At 45.1% G+C, this 24,621-nt stretch overlaps 1 protein-coding gene across 1 annotated transcript in view; it reads right to left on the minus strand.

Annotated features, from left to right (window-relative positions):
* Positions 1-259: 259 nt before the first annotated feature.
* CARS2 (cysteinyl-tRNA synthetase 2, mitochondrial) overlaps positions 260-24,621 on the minus strand; it is a 77,728-nt gene continuing 53,366 nt past the window's right edge. Inside the window, exons 12-15 of the mRNA XM_083168679.1 lie at positions 14,288-14,411; positions 10,314-10,412; positions 5,101-5,349; positions 260-641 (exon numbers count right to left, since the gene is read on the minus strand). Of these exons, the coding sequence (XP_083024805.1) occupies positions 591-641; positions 5,101-5,349; positions 10,314-10,412; positions 14,288-14,411 (523 nt within the window). The 3' untranslated portion in view covers positions 260-590. The remainder of the gene's footprint in view (positions 642-5,100; positions 5,350-10,313; positions 10,413-14,287; positions 14,412-24,621) is intronic.

The raw sequence follows: 24,621 nt of genomic DNA on the forward strand, positions 1-24,621 counted from the left end.
AACAGGGTCAACTTTTCCCTATTAAACCATTTGACAACTGAGCCCTAAATGGCCAGACAAATTCTCTAAGATTAAAGATTCCTTTACCATAAAAGGATTGCTACTTGCCATTCATTTCCTAGACCCCTAAGCACCTCTGAATCATTCCAGCAATAGGCTAGCGATTTGCTTGCTTGGGTTAGCTAGGTTTGTTTTGTGTGAGCATCGGGTTTAGATACTGCTGAAAACATATTATGAAAAGAAAATGAATTGAAAAAAAAAGAGGCAAATATAAATTGTATTCAGTTTTAAAAATATTCTTAAATACCAACATAAAAATTGACATTGCTACAGCTAACTCTGGAAGGGCATGTTGAAACAATTGGAGAGGAACTGGTTGCCATAAAGAAAAAGCAAGGTTACGGAGACATTTCTGCCACTGCGCTGCATGCCCGACCCATCGTGATGTCCATGCCACAGTACTTTCTTTGTTGATCAAATATACATATCTCTTGAAAGAAGATGCAAGTCGCAACATTTCTATTAAATGAGAATATCTCAAGTGAAATAGCAACAGTTTTAAACTGAAATTTAATGATCTATCCTTTGAACTAGTCTTTCTTATTGTGTTGCAGTTCCCACGTAGAAATATTTCCTCTGTCCTGAAGAAAAGATTAAGTAAGAATGTTAACAATAAGATCCACTTCAATCTCTGTTCACATAGAGATCTATTGATAACCATGAGGAGGTTCTGTGTGAACTCACTGTAACTTATTGTAAATACTGTGCCACATGGATCCAAAACATGGTCATTTCTAGTTGTGGCTGGTCTCTTCATTATAGAAGCACTGTACAGACAATGGGCGAGATTCTCTATCACAGAAATGCGGTCAAAAACCCGTTTTCGGGGTTTTTACCGCATTTCTGTATTCTCTAACCTCCCTCCGCAGTGTCACCGCTGCGGAGGGAATCGCCAGCAAAAGCTGGCGGTTCCCTGCAGAAGCCTATGGGCTTCTTACCGCAGCGGTGTGTGAGGGATGTGTGAGGGATCCGTCACGGATCCCTCCCAGCATGCCCTGCGCAGACGGACTCCCGGGTCATAGACCCGGAAGTCCAGCAACGGCGCCGCATCGCAAGGGACAGCTCTTATCGCAAGAGCTGTCCCTTCCATTAATGACCGCATATTTGCGATGCCGGGCGAAGAGGGCTGCTGATTTTAGAGAATCCTGCCCAATGACTTAGAAAAACAATGCGTGGTATTCTCACATACACCTCAAGACTAATATATAGTTGGTCATCTTTGCATATTACAAGGCTGTTATTCCAGAAGATATGAATACTTTCTATAGCAATGTATATCAGTAGATTTGCAAAATCTTAATTGGCAGTGTCAAATGAAACAACTAGAGAATTCAAATAAAAAAAGCACCTCCAATAATTGATTATGATAGTGTTCAACCACTTTGTTTCAATACCTAAAAGCACTTTTAGCTGCATTTACTGCTTGTAGTCTATTTGGGCAAATATGTACACCCTCTGCACATCATCTTTGCTAGTGTTAGCTGGCAAGAATGGGAAATGAAACACATAGTTGATGGGAGGACATTAGGCGTCATTCTGATGGACTCTTATTCCTGCGAGTTCAGCCCTGTCCCGATGTTTGTGGGACTGCACATGGTATATTATGCTCATGTGCAGTTACCCTTTGTGAAAGGATTTGGCAACTTGCCCTTCGCAAACATCGGATGGCGGTGGGGACGGGAACCCCCATGGAAACACCCAGTGTTTTATGGATGTCCCCATGAAAATGCTGAGAATTCCATGGCTATGCGGGTGGGCTGATGTCTGCCATCAAAGGATGTCAGCCACCCGCCCTGTATTTGTGGTGGCAAACAAGTAATAAGTCAGTTTCCACTGACTCGTTTGCGAAGGCAGGAAAGTCATTCAATGGCTGGCGACCACCGAATGATTTCATCTGCTGCAGAGACATGCGAGGGGATGTGTTTTTGTAACTAGGACATTGCAGCCAGTAGTACTTTTATCTTATTATTCTTTCCTGTCTGTGCATAACCTTGACCTTCCTCAAGTCTACAACAGACACAGGCTGATAGAGGCGGGAGCGGACTTCACACGCTGCCTTGGCATACCTGCGTTTTTAAGATAACATCCGGTTAAAACCCTTGTATGGTGACCTCCTTTTTAACAGTGGCCAGCTTGCGAACAAGAAGAAAAAAACCCTGAATTTTGTCGCTGTGTGTTGTTGCGGATGCGTACTGTGATTGGTACGCATGCGCAGTCGTTATATAATTATTCGCCGTGTGAATTCACACAGCAGCAATCAGGTCTGACTGCCGTGTGTTGTTGCGGATGCGTACTGCGATTGGTACGCATGCGAAGTCGTTATATAATTACCGTATTCGCCGTGTGAATTCACACAGCAGCAATCAGGTCTGAATATCCCTCTCTTCTTACTCATCCATTTTTTACTGTATGACATAATTGCTCATGCACATGTTTCCTGGTAGGGATTGGGTTTTTGGATGATACTGAAAACTTTAGTTATGGGGCCTACACATGGAGTGATTCCAGGGCATTTTCTAAGCTATCTGACCAGATCGCTTAGAAAATGCACTGAAATCACTTTGTGTGTAGGGGCCGTAGCGATGTGCGGTAATGCTATCACCTGGCGATTAATATCCTGCATGCAGGATAAATCTAGTGAGATCTCTGGTCAGAGCCCTGACAGACCGCTCAGCACACATCGCTGTGCAGCGCTACATTGCTCAGATCTCTCTGACCTGTAATGTTTAACTTATTTAACAAATGTGAGCGACACTGTCATTTTTAGTGACTATTTTGCACATCTCAGAGATGTTGGCACTCAAAGGGTTAATGATATTGCTGTTTTAAACTCTGCAGGCAGCATTGTATTGCAATCAGCAGCTTTGACAATCTCATACTCAGTACATTTGGAGGAAAGGCTCAATGATCTGAGGCCGATCAAAAGGTAAACTGGTCTAAATGGGCATACACACTGAGCGATTTTGTGCTCTTTTATAAGAAAAGTAAGCACAGATCTCTCCGTGTGTATGCCCCAAGCGATTACGATGCGCGGTCCCGCACATCGCTATTGCCTGCTATCAGTGCATGTAGTCAAATTGCTTAGCAAGTGACTGCAAATCTCTCTGTGTGTACAGATTGAGTGATAATGATCGACATCTCTCATCCTGAACCTCTACCCGGCTTTTTTTTTTTGCTGAAGCAAAAATTGCTTAGCACAAATCACTGCATGTGTATGAACTCTCCATGGGAGATCTGGAAATCTGGAGTTGCTCCTGGCGATACAATCACCATCCGCCAGCAGACAAAAGGGGGGGCGCGTGCACAAGACGCTCATGCGACCCATTTCGTCGGAACCCTCCGTCGCCCTTTGCAGCTCCCTAGCAGCACCTCCCCGCCACCGTGTTGATGGGGACACGCGTGTGTGTGAGCTGCTTGCGCATCTGGCGATACCCTGCGCTGGCTGAGAGGCGCTCCATCTGTAAATAGCTTAGTACACATCTCTAAGTGTGTATGCCCCTTAACACATGAATTTTGGCAAATAAGATTACATGTGGGCTTTCTTCTGCAGTGGCATTTTTTTGTTTATATGGGTGTTGTCCCATAGACAGTTTTTTCCAAATTGCTATAAAAGACTTAATAAGGCTTATGGGGCCTACAGACCTAGCAAATAGCTAATAATCGCTAAGTGATCTGACTAGATCGCCTAGAAAATGACCCTAAATCGCTGTGTGTGTATGTGTAGGGGCCAGCAATATCGGTGCGTGACCCCAAGCAGCACTATCGCTGGTAGAATTAACAATGAGCAGGGACCATAAATATGTAATCTCCAGTGTTCTCTCACCAGAGAACACTGCCACTGAGCACTACACATCGCTGTGTGTGTGTGTGTGCAGAGCAGCGTTGTGTGCTACGCGTTCTGAGCAATCTAGCATAGCTCAGATCACTCAGCATACTCGCTATGTGTGTATGCCCCATTACAGTAGAGTAGTTTTAACAGATTCCCATTTGCAAACTATTATTTGCATTTCTTTAGGATTAATTTAACACTGCTTCTGGCATATTAAAATTAATTTAAATATTAGTCTTCACTTGATTGTTGCTTTCCAGTGACACTTGATCACACTTCCTGTGAATGTTCTTTACTCTTCATAATAACCAATACAAATGAGTAACAGATCTATTCTAAGATGCACACTGTATACAGGTGAACTCCAATCAGTTATGCCACCTCTTAAGACAACTACATCAGAAATTATTTACATCAGGGGTGAATACTTCTGTAATCAATTATTTTGTTATATCTAAATAGTTATAAAAATCCTCTAGTTTTTCATTTAACAGTGTGTACAAATGTAAGACCTGTATAATGTATAAATTGATGCCATACTGTCTGATGCAAGGCTAAATGTACGCCTAGTTGCAGCCAAGTATAGGAAATGCCATTATACATTCCTATGTAGGCAAAGATCAGTGCAAGCAAATAGATGCAACTGTGGGATATGGGTCTGATTCATAGTTGTATGCAGCTGCAACCCTGTACACCAATAATGTACAGAAATATGCAAATTCATCACCCCACAGCGACTGTGCCAATATCAGTCAGTGCGAACAAAGACACAGTGTGATCTCAGATGCTGCTATAACCGGTCCACAGAATGGGCATCAAAAGATGCCGGAAGCCATCTTTGTTGGCAAATAATTGCTCGATTGTGAAAAAAGCACACAACTATGAATCAGGCTGTATGTGAAGTTGCATGGATGACAATACACCTGATTAGAGGCATAATAAAGGGCAGGTACAAGTGTGCACTGATGACTAGTAACAAGTCAGATGCGTACATAGCGGCATCACAGGCTACTTACAGCTCAAAGCAAAGCACCACCAATTTACTTGCAACTCTGCTATAGGGGTAAATGAACGAAGATGGGAATTCTATTGAATATGGGATGTTGCCCAAAGCAACCAATCAAAATCCCATCTTCAATAAAACTCTCATCTCAGTAAATGTATCCCGTAATGTCTGCATACTCACATACATATGAACAAATAAAACAAACCTTAATATTAATTCCATATCCAGCTAGATTCTGGCGCACTATGTCAGCAGCATGCATGAGAGGCTCCCTCTCTTTCATCATCCCTCTCCTCTTCTCCTTGATGTCTTCTTTAGAAAGGGCAGATTCTCCAGCCAAACCTCTCACCGCCTCGTCCGTCACTAAGGCATAGTTACGCACTTTACTTCGGAAATCAACTATTTCTTCAAGCAAATTTGAGAGAAGTGCAGAATCTCTGTCTTCTACAGTGACCTACGTAGACAAATCCATAAGAGATCAAATAAATACTTTAACCCTTTGAGTGCCAAGTGAATTTTGGCGGGATGTATTAAAATACATCGCTGCCCCCCCCCCGCCGCGATGCTGCTGCATATGTACTAACATATGCGGCTGGCATCGCGGTGCGGTGATGGAGGCCCCCCGCGATACCTGTACACTGGTGTGCGGGGGGGTCTCCCTCACCTCCCTGCCGCCACGCTCTCCCCTCACGCCGGGGACAGCTATGCATGCTGTCCCCGGCGCTTCTTCCTCCCCCCTGCAGCCGGAAGGATGTCCGGCTGCTTCACTAGGGGGAGGAGGGGTTTACCTTCCGGGGTCCAGGAGGACCCTTCAGGAAGGTAAGCCAAAGGGGGGGTCGACGAGGCGGCGGGTTTGCGTCTGCGTCGGCGAAAAGAAGCCCATAGGCTTCTATAGGGTATCGCCACCCAAAGGTGGCGATACCCTTCAGTGCGGTATCATTTTTGATACATTGGAAAATGCGGTAAAACCGGGGTTTTACCGCATTTTCCATTTGATACATCTCGCCATTTATCAAAATAGGTGTCATAATGACCTCTAATGTTTTTCCTTATATAGTAAATCTATAAATTCAAATTAAAAATGGAGTGTAAAAAACAGATTATAACAAATGTGAGCGACGCTGTAATTTTTAGTGGCTATTTTGCACATCTCACAGAGATGTTGGTACTTAGAGGGTTCACATCCATTATTGCCACACACTGCTCACTTTGAGGACTGACTGTTTAAGGCTAATGTGGCATTGCCCAGCAATAAAAATTAGTTTTTAGTTGAAAGTGGTTCCAAGATCTTCACCTTCTGTTTTATGTAGTAAACTGGTTTGTAGAAGAACATACAGTATAGTAATAATTAAGGAAAGCAAATAAGGAGAACGATTTAAACACCGATTCTTTTCTTGTACATTTTACAGTGCACCAACTGAATGCGTGCAGTGTGATTTAATCTTCCAAGTATAACAACACTCAAAGAACACTGGCTTCTAATGCTTTAAAAAATAAATGACTACATGGCCTAAGAAAGTCGGTTAGTAGCGGTGTATCTAGCAGCCTGCAAATCTGTATTGATGCAGTGTACTGTAGGTATACAGACAGCAATTCAGGACACCGTTATTTATTACATTAAAGTCTTATTTGGCAGTACAAATGGAGCCTGACAAACACAGATGAGATGGTTTTTTTGTAGGAAAGTCAACAATTTAAAATGTCAAGCATCAAAGTTTAACACCCCATAAGTCACCCATAAATGCACACGATCCTCAGTAACATGAGCTGTAAATGTCTCCGGGAATAAACATTCCCTAAGCAGCGAGCCGTAAACGTGCAGCACAAAAGGGCGGACAAACAAGATCATGTTTTACAAACAAGATGGCGTTATAAGCACTTTCCTGTGCTGAAAATGAAAGTGGCTGTTATAAAGGGCACACAAGAGTTAATCGTTTGATTCAGGTGCTCATTATGTCACTCAGTGAAAGTAGGCATACATGTTTTGGAAATAAAAACACAGTTCTGCACTGCTTAAGCTAAATCTGGCATGGCAGCTAATGAGAGCCAAGTTCATGTCAGGCCAGGCCCTCGTGGGGAGACAGCTGTAAGCTGAACCATCCATATGGCCTGTCACTGCAGCTTTACTATCTCTCTGAATTGTAGACAAAATAAGACAGACTGCTGTTTCCTCAAACATTGTTTGCCAGCATTCTCAAGTACTTATACATAAATGTCACAGTACAGCTGATTATCCGTGTACTGTTCCCACAAGAGTAGCTACTGTACCTCAGCGGTAGTAGGAAAAAGGGATTTGTGAACGTTTTAAAATAAATACAAACCATTCCTTCATATGTTAATATGGGTACTGCACTACTACCTGTCTATGGTCAGTATTCAATGAGAAAAATTCGCCGTGTTTTATGGTGAGTTTGTGCTATTTTCGCGTTGGAAGCATTTTGCTCTCCAAAAGTGAACCACCCTATTCAATGTGATATTTTCGCCGTCTTTCTAAGTGATTTTCGCCGCTGTCCGTGTAGCAATTCTCCATCTTTTCATGGAGAGCTGGAATGTGAACTTTTAAACTAAAAGGTTTTTTGTTTTGTTTTTTGGTGTAAAAAAAAAATCAGGATTTTTTTTCTGTGAAGGGGCATGTTATTTTTATTCATGTGCTTATAGCATATATATATATTTAATTAGAAAAAAAATATTTTTTTAATTTTTTTGTTTTTTTTACACAGAGCAGCCAGCAGGGGGCCGGAGCTCTCGAGCCGCTCATTAGATATTGATATATTCACTGCACCCGATCATTACATATGCACGATCGGGTGCAGTGAATACTAAGTCCCCCGCTGGCTATAGGGGGGGGGCAGCTTGTGCTGCCTGGGTCCCGGGGAGCCCTCCTCCCCTCCACATATGTTCTGGGGCAACCAGGGAGACTTTAATCTCCCTGGCTGCCACCGTCCCCCGGCTCCCTGCCAGCTCCCTGCCGCGGACGCTCGTCCGCTGCAGGGGTTAAGACTTGCCACGAGTGGCGGCGAGTCTTAACCACATTGAATAGTGGGAGCAAGAGTGGCAGCGAGCCCTCCAGAACAGGGCGAGTGCATGGCGAGAGAAAAAATCTCTCGCCATGCACGGAGAATTTTTCTCTTTGAATACTGCCCTATGACAAATGAGCCAGCTTTTAACCTTAGCAGTCTTCTCAGTCTTTTCCAAATCCAGTCTTCAGAGAACACTACCCGTGCATGTTTTCCAGGTCTCCTCCCTGAGGGCCAAATATATCAAAGCTTCAAAAAGTGATAAAATGGAGAGTGATAAACAGCCAGCCAATCAGCTCCTAACTGCCATGTTAAAGGCTGGGTTTGAAAAATGACAGGTAGTTCTTTACTCTTCTTTACTAGTAAGAGTATGTGTTGAATGGAAATGGATAGGAAACTTTATGAAGGTTATGTGGGCGGTTCAGGAATTTGATAAGCTTGCCTGAAGAGGGGAGTTTTCAGGGATGTTGCTATGGGCAACCAATCAGAATCTACTTATTTATTTAGCACCTTCTAGAAGATAACAGATAGAATCTGATTTGTTGCCCATAAGCAACATCCCATCTTCAATAGAACTCCCATCTTAGTAAATAAACCCCTTATTGTGCGTGGGAGGGCATTCCACAGAGGCGGTGCAGCCCAAAGAAAGTCCTGCAATCAAAATGAAAGTGAGCTTTGTGAGGAAATTGCAGCGATAATGCCAGGAAATAACCCAATGAAGTCCAGTATCTGGAAGATATCATATGCAAACCCAATCAAAAATAAACTGTATTCCATGCACTTTTAGATAAGTTTTGGTACTTGTTTCCTATCTGGGCGCCCACGATTTTAATCGCGGGCATCGGGGGTAAAATCGGGGCCATCGCGGCCGATAAAAAATCGGGTGCGATGGGCCAGACGCGATGCCCGCGATTTTCCCATAGAGAACAATGTTAAATGCCTCAATTTACCCGCGATGACCACGATTTACCATAGAAAACAATGTTAAATGGATCAATTTACCCAAATCAGCATAGGAACAATAGTAAATGGGCCAAAAACACCCCTGAACATTGAAATGTCCCCCCAAAAGTAGTTGACGCCACCCCGCCATCAACGTGAACCATCCGACCTTTTCATGCCCTACTATCCACTAGGGCGTGGAGTGAGAATAGAATAGTGTGGCGAGTGCAGCGAGCCACCGAGCCCGAAGCGTGGCGAGGGGACGCGGATACCTTCACAGTTATACGCGTCACCTCGCGGGCTTCCCAGGTGTCCGCGTCGCCATGGATAGTAGGGCATGAAAAGGTCGGAGGATGCGTACCGCCGCCCCTCGCTGCGCTCGCCACGCTTCGGGTTCACGTTGATGGCGGGGTGGCGTCAACTACTTTTGGGGGGACATTTTTATGTTCAGGGGTGTTTTTGCCCCATTTCCCATTGTTCCCTATGATAATTTGGGGAAAATGATCCATTTAACATTGTTTCCTATGGTAAATCGTGGTCATCGCGGGTCAATTGGGACATTTAACATTGGTCCCTATGTAAAATCGCGGTAATCGCGTCGGTCGCATCGCATGTCATTATAATGACATGCGATGTACACGCGATGCCCGCGATGGGCGCCCAGATAGGAAACAAGTACCTACGTTTTTTTTTTGTTTCAGCCTGTACATGAAAAACATGTAGAATTGCAGTTAGGAATTCATTCAGCTGCATTGACATTTCTTAATGGATCCAGAACTTTGTATTGACATAAATTAGGTCGTCCACTATTGGTTGACAGACAATATGTCGACACATGAAAAGGTTGACATGAGTTTTTCACAATTTTTTCCACTTTTTTTTTACTTTTTGATTGGTAGGTAATGGTACAGTGTGCTGAGCTCCGTGGTAGCAGTGCAAGGGACCTGGCCTGAAGCATGGTGAATCTACGCAGTACACTACTTGGGAGTCCACTTACCCAAACATACAAACTGACACCCAAAAAGGGAAAAACTCATGTCAACATTTTTATGTGTTGAACATATGTGTTGACTTTTTCCCCCCATATTGACCTAGACACTGTCAACCTAATTAGTCAACCCTATTATCCACACCCAATATTAATTTTCACTCCGCAATGCATTTTATTTACAGCACAAAAAGTACAACAAGAGATTCCGTCTGTGGCAGCTGCCATTTTCACTTTTAAAATACTGGGTGTTTCCCAAATATTGAAGGTGTAAATAAAGATCGCCATGTTTGACTGTCAGGTGTAAATAAAGATCGCCATGTTTGACTGTCAGGTGTAAATAAAGATCGCCATGTTTGACCATCAGAAGAGGGGGAGATACAGGACCCTATAACACTGCTTTTCATTGGGGCTTGTGGTTGGTCTTGTTTGACACATTGAAGGATGAATACTGTCCACTACGGGTATTACCTGTTTCTGTAGCAATGAAATTCCCAAGAGATCCAGAAACTGCTCCACATAAGACACAATAGCGCCATAAACCAGAGGACTTCGAGCATGCTGTACACCCTGCAAGGCATCACAATCGTATTAAAGCACATTCTGCCATATCATTTACAATGTATGTTAAAATTGTTTTATTTAAAGTTACTCAACTCTGTTGCAGTCTAAAACCTGGGGAGTGTTACCATCACCAAACCTAGAGTCACGGGACATGACTGGGTGTGGTTACACCCGATGCGCAGTGTGCATTAACACCAGTGTCGCACCTGAGGCACAGCCCCCAAAAAGGGATGTGGTCTAATAGAAAGGGAAGTGACCTTTTAAGAACCCTGTTTTTTTTGTCACTCTGGGGGTGCTTCCAGAATCTCCAGAGATGCTGTCTTCCCCCCCGCATCATCTGAGATACTGCAGCATCTGGCTCCTGTCACTGCAGAAAACTTTGGTGTCACCCCTTGTGGGTGACACCCGTGTGTGGGCCGCACCCCCGCAACCAGCTAGTGATGCCACTGCCTAAAGCCTGTATCGAACGGACATTGAATAGGAAACTGCAAGAAAGGTTGGCTTACTGTGTAGATCTGCAGATGTGGTAGTGCAGCCACCCGCCCCTGGCACACCTCCTCCCGCCCGCATTTTCATGGGGATGCCAATGAAACATTGGGCGTTTTAGTGGGCGACACCCGGCCCCCACTGCCGCGTGCGAATGGCCCCACAACATTGTAAATCGCCGCTGCCATTCACACAGTGGACTTGCACATGCACATAAAAGACTGTGCACATGCGCAGTTCATCAATCATTGGAATGGGGCCGAATTCGGCCCTGTCCGAATGGATCAGAATGACCCCCATAAGGAGAGATCAATCTGCAGAAGGGACTGGAACTCACACAAACATAACCATCACTATTCCGGATGTCCCAGCAAAAGGCTGCTTTCTGGTGTCTGGAAAAAGTGTACCGGAATCTTTGAATAATAGGTTCCTTGTTGGTGAGAATAACTACAGCAGGTGTTCATTTAGAATACTAGCAGGTAGTATGTGCAGCACAATAATGAAATCAAGACAGCAGCTTCTAATATGGAACTCTGATTACTTTTCTTTTACTCAGTATAAAAAGCACTGTGTAGCACTTACATGAACCAAACATATCCACTGATTTCAGCTATGGCCTCAACTCTATCACAGACTGGTGGAAGGGTCAGACTTACGCAAACTTACACAGACCGAGAAAATCATTCAACAGGTGCATCGCAAATTAATTTACAGAACAGCGATTGATCCACAACCCATTTCATTCGGTCGGGGCGGCAGCTTACTGATCGCAGGCTTCAGCAATTTCACACAGCAGCGATCAAGTCTGAATCAGGCCCATAGCTATTTAGCTACCGTCTGCTTTTGGTAGAAAGCACAGTCCAGGCTTCTGCAGCTCAATTACTGGGTTACAACAGAATAAAGTGAGAAGGAACTAAGCTAAGGACAGGATGTGTCTATTTATAGATACTAACAAAAATGTGAATGAATCTAACTGTGACCACCTAGCATCCTCTTTTTGTTTCTTTATGAGGTTAGGCACTATTGAGAAATCCCCCTCTTAAGTAAACCTTCCTTATTGAGATAAATATTATATCTCGCTGCGCTCGCCACGCTTCGGGTTGACATTCATCGTGGGGTGGCGTTAACAATGGGGGGGGGGGGGGGGGGCATTTCTCATGTAAAATACCCATAAGGGTGGGTATACAATGAAAAATCGGGTCCATTGGCCCATTTAACATTGTTCCCTATGTAAAATCGCGTCCATCGCATCGGTCGCATCGCATGCCTTAACTTAAGGCATGCCATGGACGCGTTTTTTTAATTGTCGGGGAAAAGGCTAAAAATAGCCCTGAAATCGCGTCGGTCGCATCCATCGCATACCTTAACTTAAGGTATGCGATCACCTACGACGGGCGCCGTGCTAGGAAACCAGTACCAATTAAATTTGCTGATGCCACTACAATCATTGGCCTCATCAAGGACGGGGGCAAATTGGCCTACAGACAAGAAGTGGACCAATTGCCCCGATGGTGCAGAGGCAACCATCTAGAGCTCAACCCACTCAAATCCGTCGAGATGGTAGTGGACTTTAGGAAGAAGTCTTTTGGTGTTCCTCCTCTAACAATTGCTGACAGTGTGGTGTTTCTAGTGGACTCCTTCAAGTTTCTAGGAACCACAATCTCCAGGGACCTTAAATGGGGGCCCAACACCGATACTGTTGATGGAAAAGCGCAGCAGAGTTCTTCTTTAGGCAACTGAGGAAGTTCAACATCCCTCAGAAGCTTCTGTTCATCTTCTACTCTGCGATTGTGGAGTCTGTACTGTGCTCCTCAATACTGGTCTGGTACGGCTCCGCCAGCGAGAGAAACAAATGCAGACTCCAAAAGGTAGTCAGAACTGCGGAGAAGATCATCAAGACGGACCTTCCCTCTGTGCAGAGCAAAAAAGCGGGCAACGAGGATTGTCAAGGACCAGACGCTACAGGGCCATTCCCACCAGGTCCACCAAAGTTTCTTCCCTCAGCGGTTCACCTGTTGACACATGAACTCATGAACACCTCACTGTCTAGTCGCGCCATAACCCGTTGCACATAATCTAACACTGTGTCCCCTCGGAATAACTTTCTGTATGACTGCACATGTTCCCCCACCTGTTTATATTGTTTATACTGTATACTGTTTACGTTTTACCCACCTTGCTGCCGCACAAAAGAAAATAAATTCCTTGTATACGCAAGTATACCTGGCCATTAAAGCGGACTCTGATCTAATTACATGTAGTTATTTTCCTCTTAGCCAATGATAAGATCCCACAGTGCATGCTTTCTGGATTAGCATTAACCATATTACATCAGCACCTGGGCAATACACTAACCACGTTAGAACCTGGGCCCACTACAGTTCTGTGTTTCAGGGCCCAAAATCCAACTTGGCTGTGATGTTGGTGTGGAAGAACTAAAGAAATCCCTACGTGCTAATAGTTACTGTATACATTACATGTTTCATTGCATCGCAGCTTTGTGTATTAAGTTGAGATTTGTAATCATGGGTACTGGTATAGCTGACAAGCTGCGCAGACAATATAAAGTGTCTATGTTATATGCAATCCAAAGTATCCTCTGACTGAAAGTGTTTTAAAATTAGCCTTTTATTACAGTACTTTCCACAAAATAGTCGGGATTCTCTAATAACTGCGGCTGCACATCGCCGGCATTCGTACTGTTAATAATAGCATATGCACTAACATATGCGAATATTAAAGCAAAGGGCAGCTCTTGCGTTAAGAGCTGTCGTTTGCATTGTGGCCGGTGATGTGCAGCAGGTCCCCCCTCCCTCACTGGTACAGTAGGAGGCTGCCCGGACACAGGTGAGGGGGGGGGGGGGGGCGAGTGGGTAGCGGTGCGGATCAGCGGGGGCAAGGGGGATGCGAAGGGAAGCCCATAGGCTTTTATTGGGTTATGCCATCTAGATCTAGCGTAACCACCTGCAGCGAAGCCCCGGCGGTGGGGCTTTGTTGCATATGAAAATATGGTAAAAACCCTGAAAAAAATTTTTATGGCATTTTTTGTTTGTTGCATCTCGCCCAATGTGTGATACAAAATAAATATCAATGCTGTGCTTGGATGTGCTTTGTCCAGGTATTCCTTATATTTTCACTAACCTTATGTACTTCAATGCTTGAAAAACTAAATAGATATAGCCTTTACAACTCAAAAAGCCACACTATGTTGCCTGCAGAGTACTCAGCCAAGTATAGACACTATGCTAAATCTAAAGACCACAAATACATCTAATACATGTTTCAGCTTAAAAGTCACAGCTTAAAGTGCTTTAGAAGTAAAGCAACCCATAGGGCACCCTTGAGCTTGCTGCTGTGGACAGCTGCCATCTTTACATTATATCCTGGAGGGTTACCTTGGAAACAGTCTTAAGCTGTCGGTTGCTATGGTGAATGAGGTCCATGACTGCATCGACAGCTCGTAGGGTGTCAAAGTCATCTGCAAACGCTGCCTTAACATTCAGTTTTGTTTCATTCAGGCTTTTGACAAGGAAAGAAAGACTTTTTGTGAGATTGTGGGTCATTTTAAAACTGCATCATTACAACAGCAATTGTAGGTTACAGTCATAGCAAAATAAGAATACACAGTAATCAGTTTCAGCATATATACTGCATTACAACTAAAGGAATTTGTTGGAAAAGGGGCATTGAAAGCATATGATGGATATTGCTACTATTGAATAAAGGTGTAGAAGACCTATGATCACAATGTATATTTAACATGCAACTACTGACTATAAATATCATAGTAAATGAATGCTACACAAATTGACCCAGGTTTATTATGGCACTGGGCTTGTAAAAGTAATTGGTTAAATCTTATAGGTCATTTATAGTCTGCTAGTAAAACATTCCTTTGTGATCATCATTGAACTGCAGGAATGTGGTCTCTTATATTTAGTCAGGGATAAGGAACCTTTGCCTCTCCAGCTGTTGTTGAACTACACATCCCAGCAGGCCCTGCTACATTTTTGCTTTTTGGCTATGCTAAAACTGTTGCAGAGCATGCAGGGATGCGTAGTTTAAAAACAGATGGATGGTCAATAAATAAAGGTGATCCCATAGGTTAAAACAGATACAAGACAACTAAGGAAGTCTATTAAATAAATTGACTGTATTTTTATTGATAAAATGTTAGGCAAAAAAATGTTGTTTTTTTTGTGAATTATTTTCTGACTTATCCGATAGTAATGGGCCCCATACATCAGCAATCACAATTTATGGATTTTCAGATATTGGGATATTTTGGCCAGATAAATGGATTTTCAGATCTATCCGACTTTGCCCACACATTACAGTTTTTTTCAGTGATCGGCAGATTTTTCCATCTAAAGATTGCATCTTCATATCTGGAAATTGCCCCAATCGATTGTCATTTCAGCTGTTCATAATGTAAATAGATGAAGAAAACGAATTGGGAATGCCCACACATCTAAAAAAGATCTGCAGATAATACCAGATTATTAAACATGTTTAAAAACCTGATTAAGCAATCGATTGGCGATTGTGATTGGGATTGCCAAAAGGGGGAGCCCACACATCTAAAATTAATTGTGGCAATCATCTCCATATCTGAAAATTGTCACAATTAATTGCTGATGTATGGGGCCCTTTAGGCACAAAACCGCCCATCTTTTGTGCAAAAATACATTGGGTCCACAAAAAGCTGCAGGTATGTTTTTGGGTGGCCGCAATCACTGAAAAAACAAAGCCTGCTTATCTCATTTTTGGTTTCATCTGCCTAAGGTAGGTGGCACAAGTGCCGGCTTTCAGGGCTATTAGGATAGCCTGACATGCTAATTAGCAGCGGTCATTTACTGCTGCCAATTGGATACCGGGCATTGACTTATGTGCAGAAGAGTTAATGTTACTACGATCTAATTACTTCAACCAATTAAAAAGCAGTAAATTGGACCTGAACATAACACCTCTTCACATATACAGAACAATAACATTTAGCAAGGAGCTTCTACTATATGTTTTGCTTGCTTCTGTTATAGAACACAGCAATTATAGATAAGTTCTGCTACAGATGTAGCCTGTCTAGTCTTTGCAGGGGCTGGTGATTCTACGGGCAGGGTCCCGGCGCACAGCCACCGAGAGACTGGCACACGCGTCCCAGTTTAATGGAGTCCCTCTCTGCCGGCTCTCACCAGCGGGGACGGTCTGGCGAGAGCCGGCCAATAATGAGAGGGGCTCCATCTGTAGATCAAGTCTGCTGGTGTGGATAATTGCAGCTAGCTGCTAGTTCTTGTGCAATACATAAAAGGACTTTGTCGTCCATCCTGGTGACACAGCTAACCATGGGATGTAGGAGGGTCCACAGGAGCAAGGCACCTATGCTAACTTCTTTGAGAGGCAGGCTCTCCCTTCTGCATCCCAGCATTCCTCAGTTTATTTTAGGTGCCCACTGGAGTGTGTGCTATGCTGACTGGCTGCGGACGGCAGCCGTTCTTTAGAGTAGCTAGAGGTTTTTTTTTTTTATTAATATTCTCTTAGTTAGTTACAGGCTACAGTGTGAAACTTCCAGAGGAAGTGTTCTTACACTGAAAGCGCAGCAGAAGCTGACAGAAGCGCACATTGTCAGCACTCTGTGTGCAGAGAGACACTGTCTGCCCTCTCTGCACAGCTCTTTAACCTCCATGAAAGGAGGGTTCCTGCGCCCTGGGGTGAGTCCTGAACTCGCTCCCTGCTTGGGGGGGGGGGGGGGTGTCTTGGGGGACAAACCACCATTTTACCGGGCTTATAGTCAGAAATATAATAAGAAATCCTTAGGGAGTTGATGCCTATTAAAGGAGTCCAGCGCAGCTGGATGCTTCCAAGTGGTCCCAGACTGAGGGGAGACACTGGACGTAAGGAGAAGCTGAAGGGGGAAGGTGCCAAAAGGCTTCCCTCCCCGCTGAAGCAGAGACTTGGTCTCTTCCTGCCCCCTGTTCTGGCGCCTTTTCTCTCCACACTGTGTGGAGCTGAAGGAGGATTTCACAGAGCTGAGTGGAAAGTTTCTCCTGGGCAGCTATTCCCCTGATGACCGCTGAGTCCATTGCAGCAGACAGATAAGTACTGGGATATATTATTCTGTACAAACGCCTGACATTTTGCACTGTGTGTGTTATCATGACAGAAAGGTGTAGTGTTGCTGCTCTTGGATGAGGGAGCGTCTGCCATGTTAATTAACTGCAGGTTTTGCAGTTAAATTAACTATTGAACAGATGGATCAGGGGGATTTGTGCCCCGCTTGTGAGTCTGTGCCCAGTGGGGCTCAAGCCCAGAGGTCTGAGCAGCCTGAACCTGCGTGGGCGGCTGCCTTGGGGAGATCTATGAATGCCTTAGTACAGGCTTTGAATAGGCAGAGAGATGAGCTTGTTAAGTCTCCTAGGCCTTTTTCCTTCTCTCAACCTTCTGTGGGCTCTATTATCCCATCTCAGGGGGACCCTGCCTTATTGCAGTTTATGCAGGACACAGCTCAGAGTGTCCATAAAATGAATACTTTTATGGAGCAGTTGTCTAAGGCTCCTGAGGTTATTTCACCTAGGCACCCTTTATCCACACCTCCCCTTCTTAATTTAGAGCATGGGTCTACTTTACATTACTTGGGGAAGCATGGAAGATTAAAGGTTTCTCATGCCCAGGAGATTTTCAAACATGTATCCCATGTCGGAGGAACATGTGAAATTGTGGGAAAAGATCCCTCTGGTGGATGCACCTGTTGCTAGGTTGTCTAAGACAACTGCTTTGCCTGTACAGGGGGGTGCTGATTTCAAAGACCCCGTGGATAAAAAGATTGAAGGCTGTCTTAAGGCTGTGTTTGAAGGAGTGGGCTTTATCTTACCCCCGATTAGTGCATCTGCCTGGGTATCCAAGGCCATGAAGAAATTTGCTGATGCTTTGTGTAATCAGCTTCAACCTGACACAGAAGCCTTCGCTTTGGCAGAAAAGCTGAAGTGTGCAGTGGAGTATGTTTGTGAGGCTGGTGAAGAAGGCGCCAAGATGGCGTCAAAAGTGTCAGCCACTGAGTCCAAGAAGTCTCTAGAGGCATTGGCATTTAAGGGAGAACTTCTTTTTGGGGCAGAACTGGATTTCCTTATTAAGCAAGCCACTGGGGAAAGAGCACATTCCTTCCCACCACATCTTCTAAGCACTCAGTGTCTAGGTTTGGGGAATTTTGGCGGTCCTTTTATTCCTCCTTTCGAGGGGATGCGTCCAGTAAAGGACAGACAGGTAGAGGAAAGTTTCCCTCTGGCAAGGGAAGGGCGCCCAGATCCTGTTTTGTTTTCCAATAGTGAGAAGTCCTCAACATGACGGGGTGGAGACTCCCTGTTCTAGGATCAGAGTGGGGGGTCCCCACCTGTAGTTTCGGGATGTGTGGACTCTCTCCACCCCGGACCCTTGGGTTCTCTCCATCATTTCTCAGGGTTACAGGATCAATCTAAGGGGTGCCCCTCCAAAGAGATTTCTCTCAACACCTCTGCTGCGAGAAGCTTGCTTGAGAAAAGTCCTCTTGGGCGGCAGCAACGTCGCTTCTCAAGAAGGGAGTGGTTATCCCGGTGCCTCAGGAGGAAAGAAAGAAGGGATTTTATTCCATTCTTTTCTTGGTCCCCAAACCAGACTGTTCCTTCAGACCTATTCTAATCCTGAAGTCTTTAAACCTACATCTGTGGGTGGACCACTTCAGGATGGAATCTCTTCCGTCAGTGCTTTTAAGCATAGAACCTGGAGTATTTCTAGCATCAGTGTACATCCAGGATGCTTATCTACACATACCTATATGCACGAAACATCAATCTTTACTGCGGTTCACAATAGGAGAAACTCATCTGCAGTTTCAGGTTCTACCTTTCAGGCTGGCCACAGCGCCAAGAGTTTTCACAAAAGTGATGGCTGTCATGGCAGCAGCTCTCAAGTTAAAGGGGATTGTGATTATTCCATACTTGGACGACCTCTTTTTCAAGGCGAAATCGAAAGAAGTTGCAGGAACATCTGATGATTGCAACACAGTTTCTCCGAGACCACGGGAGGATGTTAAATCTTCCAAAATCTCATTTAACGCCCACTCAGAAACTTTTTGGGTGTGATCTTGGATACACACCTACATCCTATTTATACTGTATCTTTCAACACACCCTGTACGTTACCTTGTAATTAGTTTTTTTTTTTGTTTGCTATGTACGGCGCTGCGGACACTTTGCGGCGCCTTATAAATAAACATACTACTACTACTACATCCTGTGTTCCTCCCAGAGTCCAAAGCGGTGGACATTCGCTGGTTGGTGCTGTCGATTCTCCAGTCGCTGAATCCCTCTATATGGCAGAGTTTGAAGCTGTTGGTCAAAATGGTGACAACTTTCAAGACTCTGCAGTATGCAAGGTTTCACTCAAGGCCCTTTCAATGGAACATTCTGTCCAGTTGGTCCAGAAACCCGAAATCCATGAAACAGGAAACACTGTTACTGTCTCAGGAGACAAGGGACTCGTTGATCTGGTGGACGGATCTGGAGTCTCTTCAATGGGGGCGCTCCCTTCGCTGGTGGGATTGGTTGGTTGTCACCACCGACGCCAGTTTCAGGGACTGGGGGGCAGTGGCCTTACACCTCAGATTGCAAGGTCTGTGGTCCAGTTCGGAATCAAAACTGCCGATCAACATTCTGGAACTCCGGGCAGTGTGGAAGACACTTCTACAGGTGGAAGACCTCCTGAAGGGGTTGCCCATCCGCATATAAACGGACAATGCCATGGCTGTGGCTTATCTCAACCATCAAGGGGGTGCTCGCAGCAGGATGGCAATACAGGAAGTCTCTTGGATTTTTCAGTAGGCAGAAGTGAACATTCCAGCTCTGTCGGCTGTGTCCATTCCGGGGATCTGGAATGTGGACGTGGACTTCCTCAGCAGGGCGGAACTGCTGGAAGGAGAATGGGCGTTGCATTAAAGTTTTTCAGGACATAGTAGCACTTTGGGGGCTCCCAGAAGAGGACTTGATGGCGTCCAGACAAGATTGTCATGTTCCCAGGTTCTGCTAGCGGACCAGGGATCCCGTGGCGTGGGCAGTGGATGCCATAACAGTTCCATGGTGTTTCAGCCTCGCGTATATGTATTCCCTTCGTTTTCCATGATTGCTCGGGTCCTCAAGAGAGTGAGGACACAGGGGGTGCAAATCATCTTGATTGCTCCGGATTGGCCCTGGAGGTCTTTGTATTCAGACATACTGAGGTTGTCGACTGAATCCTAGCATCTTCCTCTTCAGCCAGACCTACTCAGGCAAGGACCTTTTCTACACCAGGACCTAGTTCGTCTCAATTTGACAGCCTGGCTTTTGAAACCTCCTTATTGAGGAAGAAAGGTTTCTCAGATGCTGTTATCCAAACCATGCAGCAAAATTATCATAGGGCTTGGAAAATCTATATCAGGTGATGTGAACGTCAGAAGGTACACAATTCTAGGTTCAAGGTCACTACTTTTGGAGTTTCTGCAAGATGGTTTTTTTAGCAGGGATTAGCCTGCAGTCTTTAAGGTACAGCTGTCCGCTTTATCCATATTCTTTCAGAAAAGAATGGCTCTGTTGCCAGAAAAACAGACCTTCTTACAGGGAGTTATAAGACTTAAACCTCCATATGGGCAGCCGGTGGCACCTTGGGATCTGTCTCTGGTGTTGTTGGTTCTACAGAATCCTCCATTTGAGCCTTTAAGGTTGGCTGATCTTAAATATCTTTCTTGAAAACTTACATTTCTGTTAGCTATAGCCTCGGCTAGGCGGGTTTCAGAATTGGGGGCCTTGTCTTGCAAGTCCCCGTTTCTGGTTTTTCATGATGACAGGGCTGTTCTTAGAACAGTGCCGAAGTTTCTACCTAAGGTAGTATCAAATTTCCATTTAAACCCGGAGATTGTGCTCCCTGTGTTTTGTCCTCCAGAGGAGGAGAGAAATAGGGACAAGCTGAAGAAATTGGATGTGGTTCAGGCTCTGCACATTTATTTGGACAGAGTAAAGGATTTTCGCAAAACTGATATGCTTTTGATACTATATGACGTGCATAAGAGAGGGTGGCCTGCTTCTAAGCAGACCATTGCTAGATGGTTAAGGTTGGTGATTGCCTTTGCATACACTAAGGTAGGCAGACCAATTCCCTCCAGGATTAATGCCCATACCACCAGGTCAGTTGCTTCCTCTTGGGCTGTGCGTCATGGGGCTACAGCAGAGCAGTTATGCAGGGATGCTACCTGGTCCTCTGTTCAAGCCAGAGCATACCCTCCCAAAGGACCAGCTCTTGAATGTTCCATGGTTAGCTGTGCCACCAGGATGGACAACAGAGAAACAGGGATTTTTGTAGGAACTTACCGTTCAAATCCCTTTCTCTGAGTGCATCCTGGTGACACAGCGATCCCTCCCTTACGCTCAGTAAGTTTATACCGTTCATGTTTTGTCATGTTATTTGGTTATATTTGATTGTGCATATTAATATGTTCAGGCGTTGTGCTGAGTAATGTATCCTAGTGTGCTCTAAAAGTTGAACTGAGGAATGCTGGGATACAGAAGGGAGGAGCCTACCTCTCAAATAAGTTAGCATGGTTAGCTGTGTCACCAGGAAAAATCCCCTTTTTTGAACATTTTATATTTAGCAAGCAATTTGGTTAGAAGATAAAAGTAACAGATGGGCGCAATCCCAAAGATTATTTCTGAATCCCCAAATATCAATGATGTGCCCAATATACACTGAGGGGGGATTCGGCATGAAAAGCCGGCGGTCGGGATCCCGGCGTTCAAAATCCCAACGCCGGAATCCCGAACGCCGAAATCCCGACAAGGGGGGACGTGGATCGCCCCCCCTTGCGGGCTCGCTGCGCTCGCCACGCAGCGGGCCCGGTGCCTCGCGTCTCCCTCCGAGGGTGTTGTGGACACCCACGGAGGGAGAAAGTGTCGGGATTTCGGCGTTCAGGATTTTGAACGCCGGGAACCCGACCGCCGGGATTTAAACTGCATTCCCTGAGGGGTCCCTTGTATTGTTAAGGAAACATTCTGGAAATGTTGCATATTTTTATTCGGTCTCTTACTTATGAACAATGTGATTTAGACTGATTGAATTAAGAAATTCAACTTATTAGGTAAAGAGTGTTATTCAACAAAGCTTGGATATAGATAAATTGTAAAAGATCAAGTACACTAATCAGCTTCTATTATATTTCAACACAACCTGTAAAGCTTGAAACACACTAGATGATAATATGAATGATTTTGCCGATTCTGAATGGTCAAAACTTCAAAATGTTTATATGGGTTTGGTATAGGGCTCCGACAGTGGGGATTCCGACTGCCGGTGCTCTGACGGGGAAGAGGGGGGGGGGGGGGGCGAGCGCAAAGAAGCCCCTTGCGGGATTGCTGCACTTGCCACGCTGTGGGCCGGGTGGCTCGCTATGCTCACCGCAGGTTATATTCTCCCTCCATGGGGGTTGTGGACCCCCACAAGGGAGAATAGCCCCTGTGTGTCGGGATCCCCCCTGTCGGAGCACCGGCAGTCAGGATCCCGACGTTGGGATCCCCACTGTCGGACCGGCCATCCGCTGCTATGTTGCCGGGTACACACATTGTGTATTTTGTACCCAGCATAAGACAGAAGCTGATTGGCTAGTACTTTATCTCTCACAATATTATCTCTTTAAACCAGGGGTCTTCAACCTTTAAGACAACGTGGGCCACCTAAAAAAATCCAGTGAAGCCCGAGGGCCACTAAACTCTACTGCGGTATTTCGGACAGCCCCATAGAATCATAGCTCCCCTATAACATCAGCACAGTCCTTCATAGATAGTTGGCACAGCCGCCCATACTCAGCACAAACCCCCCCCCCCCCCCCCCACACACACACACACACACCCCCCAATAGTCATCAGCAGCCAATTTGGGATCCAGTGCAAACAGTGAAATATGTGGCCCCCCCACATATAATTTGATATTGAATAAATTGCACGCGCCGTAGGCGCGCTCCCAAAAAGGGGTGTGGCCTAATTATAAGGGCGTGGTCTAATTTTAAAGAGTGTGAACTAGCAGGAAAACAATTACCTGACACCTTTTTTGCAACCTGCATGACCAGACATTGGTTACCGCAGGAATGGTCTTTGTCCTCACACGCTTAAGTTGACTGAAGGCTGCACAGTGACATATAAGCATGAAGGCCCAACACAGTGAACTAGTATGCCTCACAGATCAAGCCCAAACAATGAAAGGCTACTTAAATCAATATAAACTGTTACACTGTTTATCCGTAATGCACATTACACATTGTGCATCACACCATAGTGTCCATTAGACATTATGCCACACACCGTAATACCTGTTGTACATTATGTCATACACCGTAATGCCCATTACACATTATGCCACACACCGTGATGCCCATTACACATTAATCCACACAAAATTATGCCCCACACTGATGCCCATTATGCCACAGACCATAATGCCAGCAGTTCTCCTACTTTTACATATGATGCCCCAGCAGTGCCCCTCACCCAATGCCCCAGCAGTGCCCCCACACAATGCCCCAGCAGTGCCCCTCACACACAATGCCCCCCAGTAATGCCCCACACACAATGCCCCCAGTAATGCCTGCAGCTTTGCCAGGTCCCCTGCTCCAGCCAGCTGTACCTCCTCATCCTGCAGCTTTGCCAGGTCACCATCCATGCCTCCTCCTGCAGTTTTGCCGGGTCCCCTCCGCCAGCTGTACCTCCTCCTCCCGCAGTTCCTGCGCCAGGTCCCCTGATCCCGCCAGCTGCGTCGCCACCTCCCGCAGCTTTGCCGGGTCCCAACTCCCCAGCTCCCACCAGACGTGCCTCCTCCTCCCTCAGCCGCACTGGATCCACTCCACTGCCCTGCCTGCAGCCAATGAAATATCGGGTAGGCGGCACCCGGGGGGACTCCATTACCCTGCCTCGGCAGCGTTTTCTTTTACTTAAAAAAAAAAAAAATCCTGTGCATGGCTGGCCGGTGGGCAGAGGGCCACTGAGATCAGCTCCGTGGGCCACTCGTGGCCCGCGGGCCATGGGTTGAAGACCCCTGCTTTAAACCGTTATCTTTTTCAGGACTTCTATAAATACCCCCATAGTAACTCACCTGAATGAATTAAGCATGTTAACACAAGGCTTTTGTAAGCACATGATCTCAGCCAGAGAAATGAAAAAATGTGGAAACATGCTGAAAATTAGTTACACCTACTGTAATGTTCATTTATATTTATTTATATAGCACCAGCATGTTCCAATGCACAATGTTATATAATGCATCTGCAACAACTGAGATGGGTATCTTTCTATCCCCCCCCCCCCCCCCCAAAAAAAAAAGGAATGAAGAAATGGCAGGAAAAAAAATGGTATCTTCACCTGTATGTCCCTGCAGCATGGACACTACCCACATGCCACTTCCTTTGATAAAATAGAGTTAGTAAATGAGTAACTGTCAGTAAGTATCTGTGGCTATTAAAAAAAAAAAATAATAATAATTTTATAAACCATTGAAATTAAGTCTAAGGGTGGTATTCAATTATTGCAGAATTTTTCGCCTAGGTGAAAAATTGTCACTTTTTGATGTTTTTAGGTTGAATTTAGACTTGACTTATTCAGCTAAATTGCCGATTTTTTACCTAGGCAAAAAACTTGTCAAATTATTTGCCGATCCACGTGTTTTAGGCAAAATCGCTGGAGTTTTCGCT

This window comes from Crinia signifera, chromosome 2 (assembly GCF_055691185.1).
Source record: "Crinia signifera chromosome 2, ASM5569118v1, whole genome shotgun sequence".
NCBI classification, from domain to species: Eukaryota; Metazoa; Chordata; class Amphibia; order Anura; family Myobatrachidae; genus Crinia; species Crinia signifera.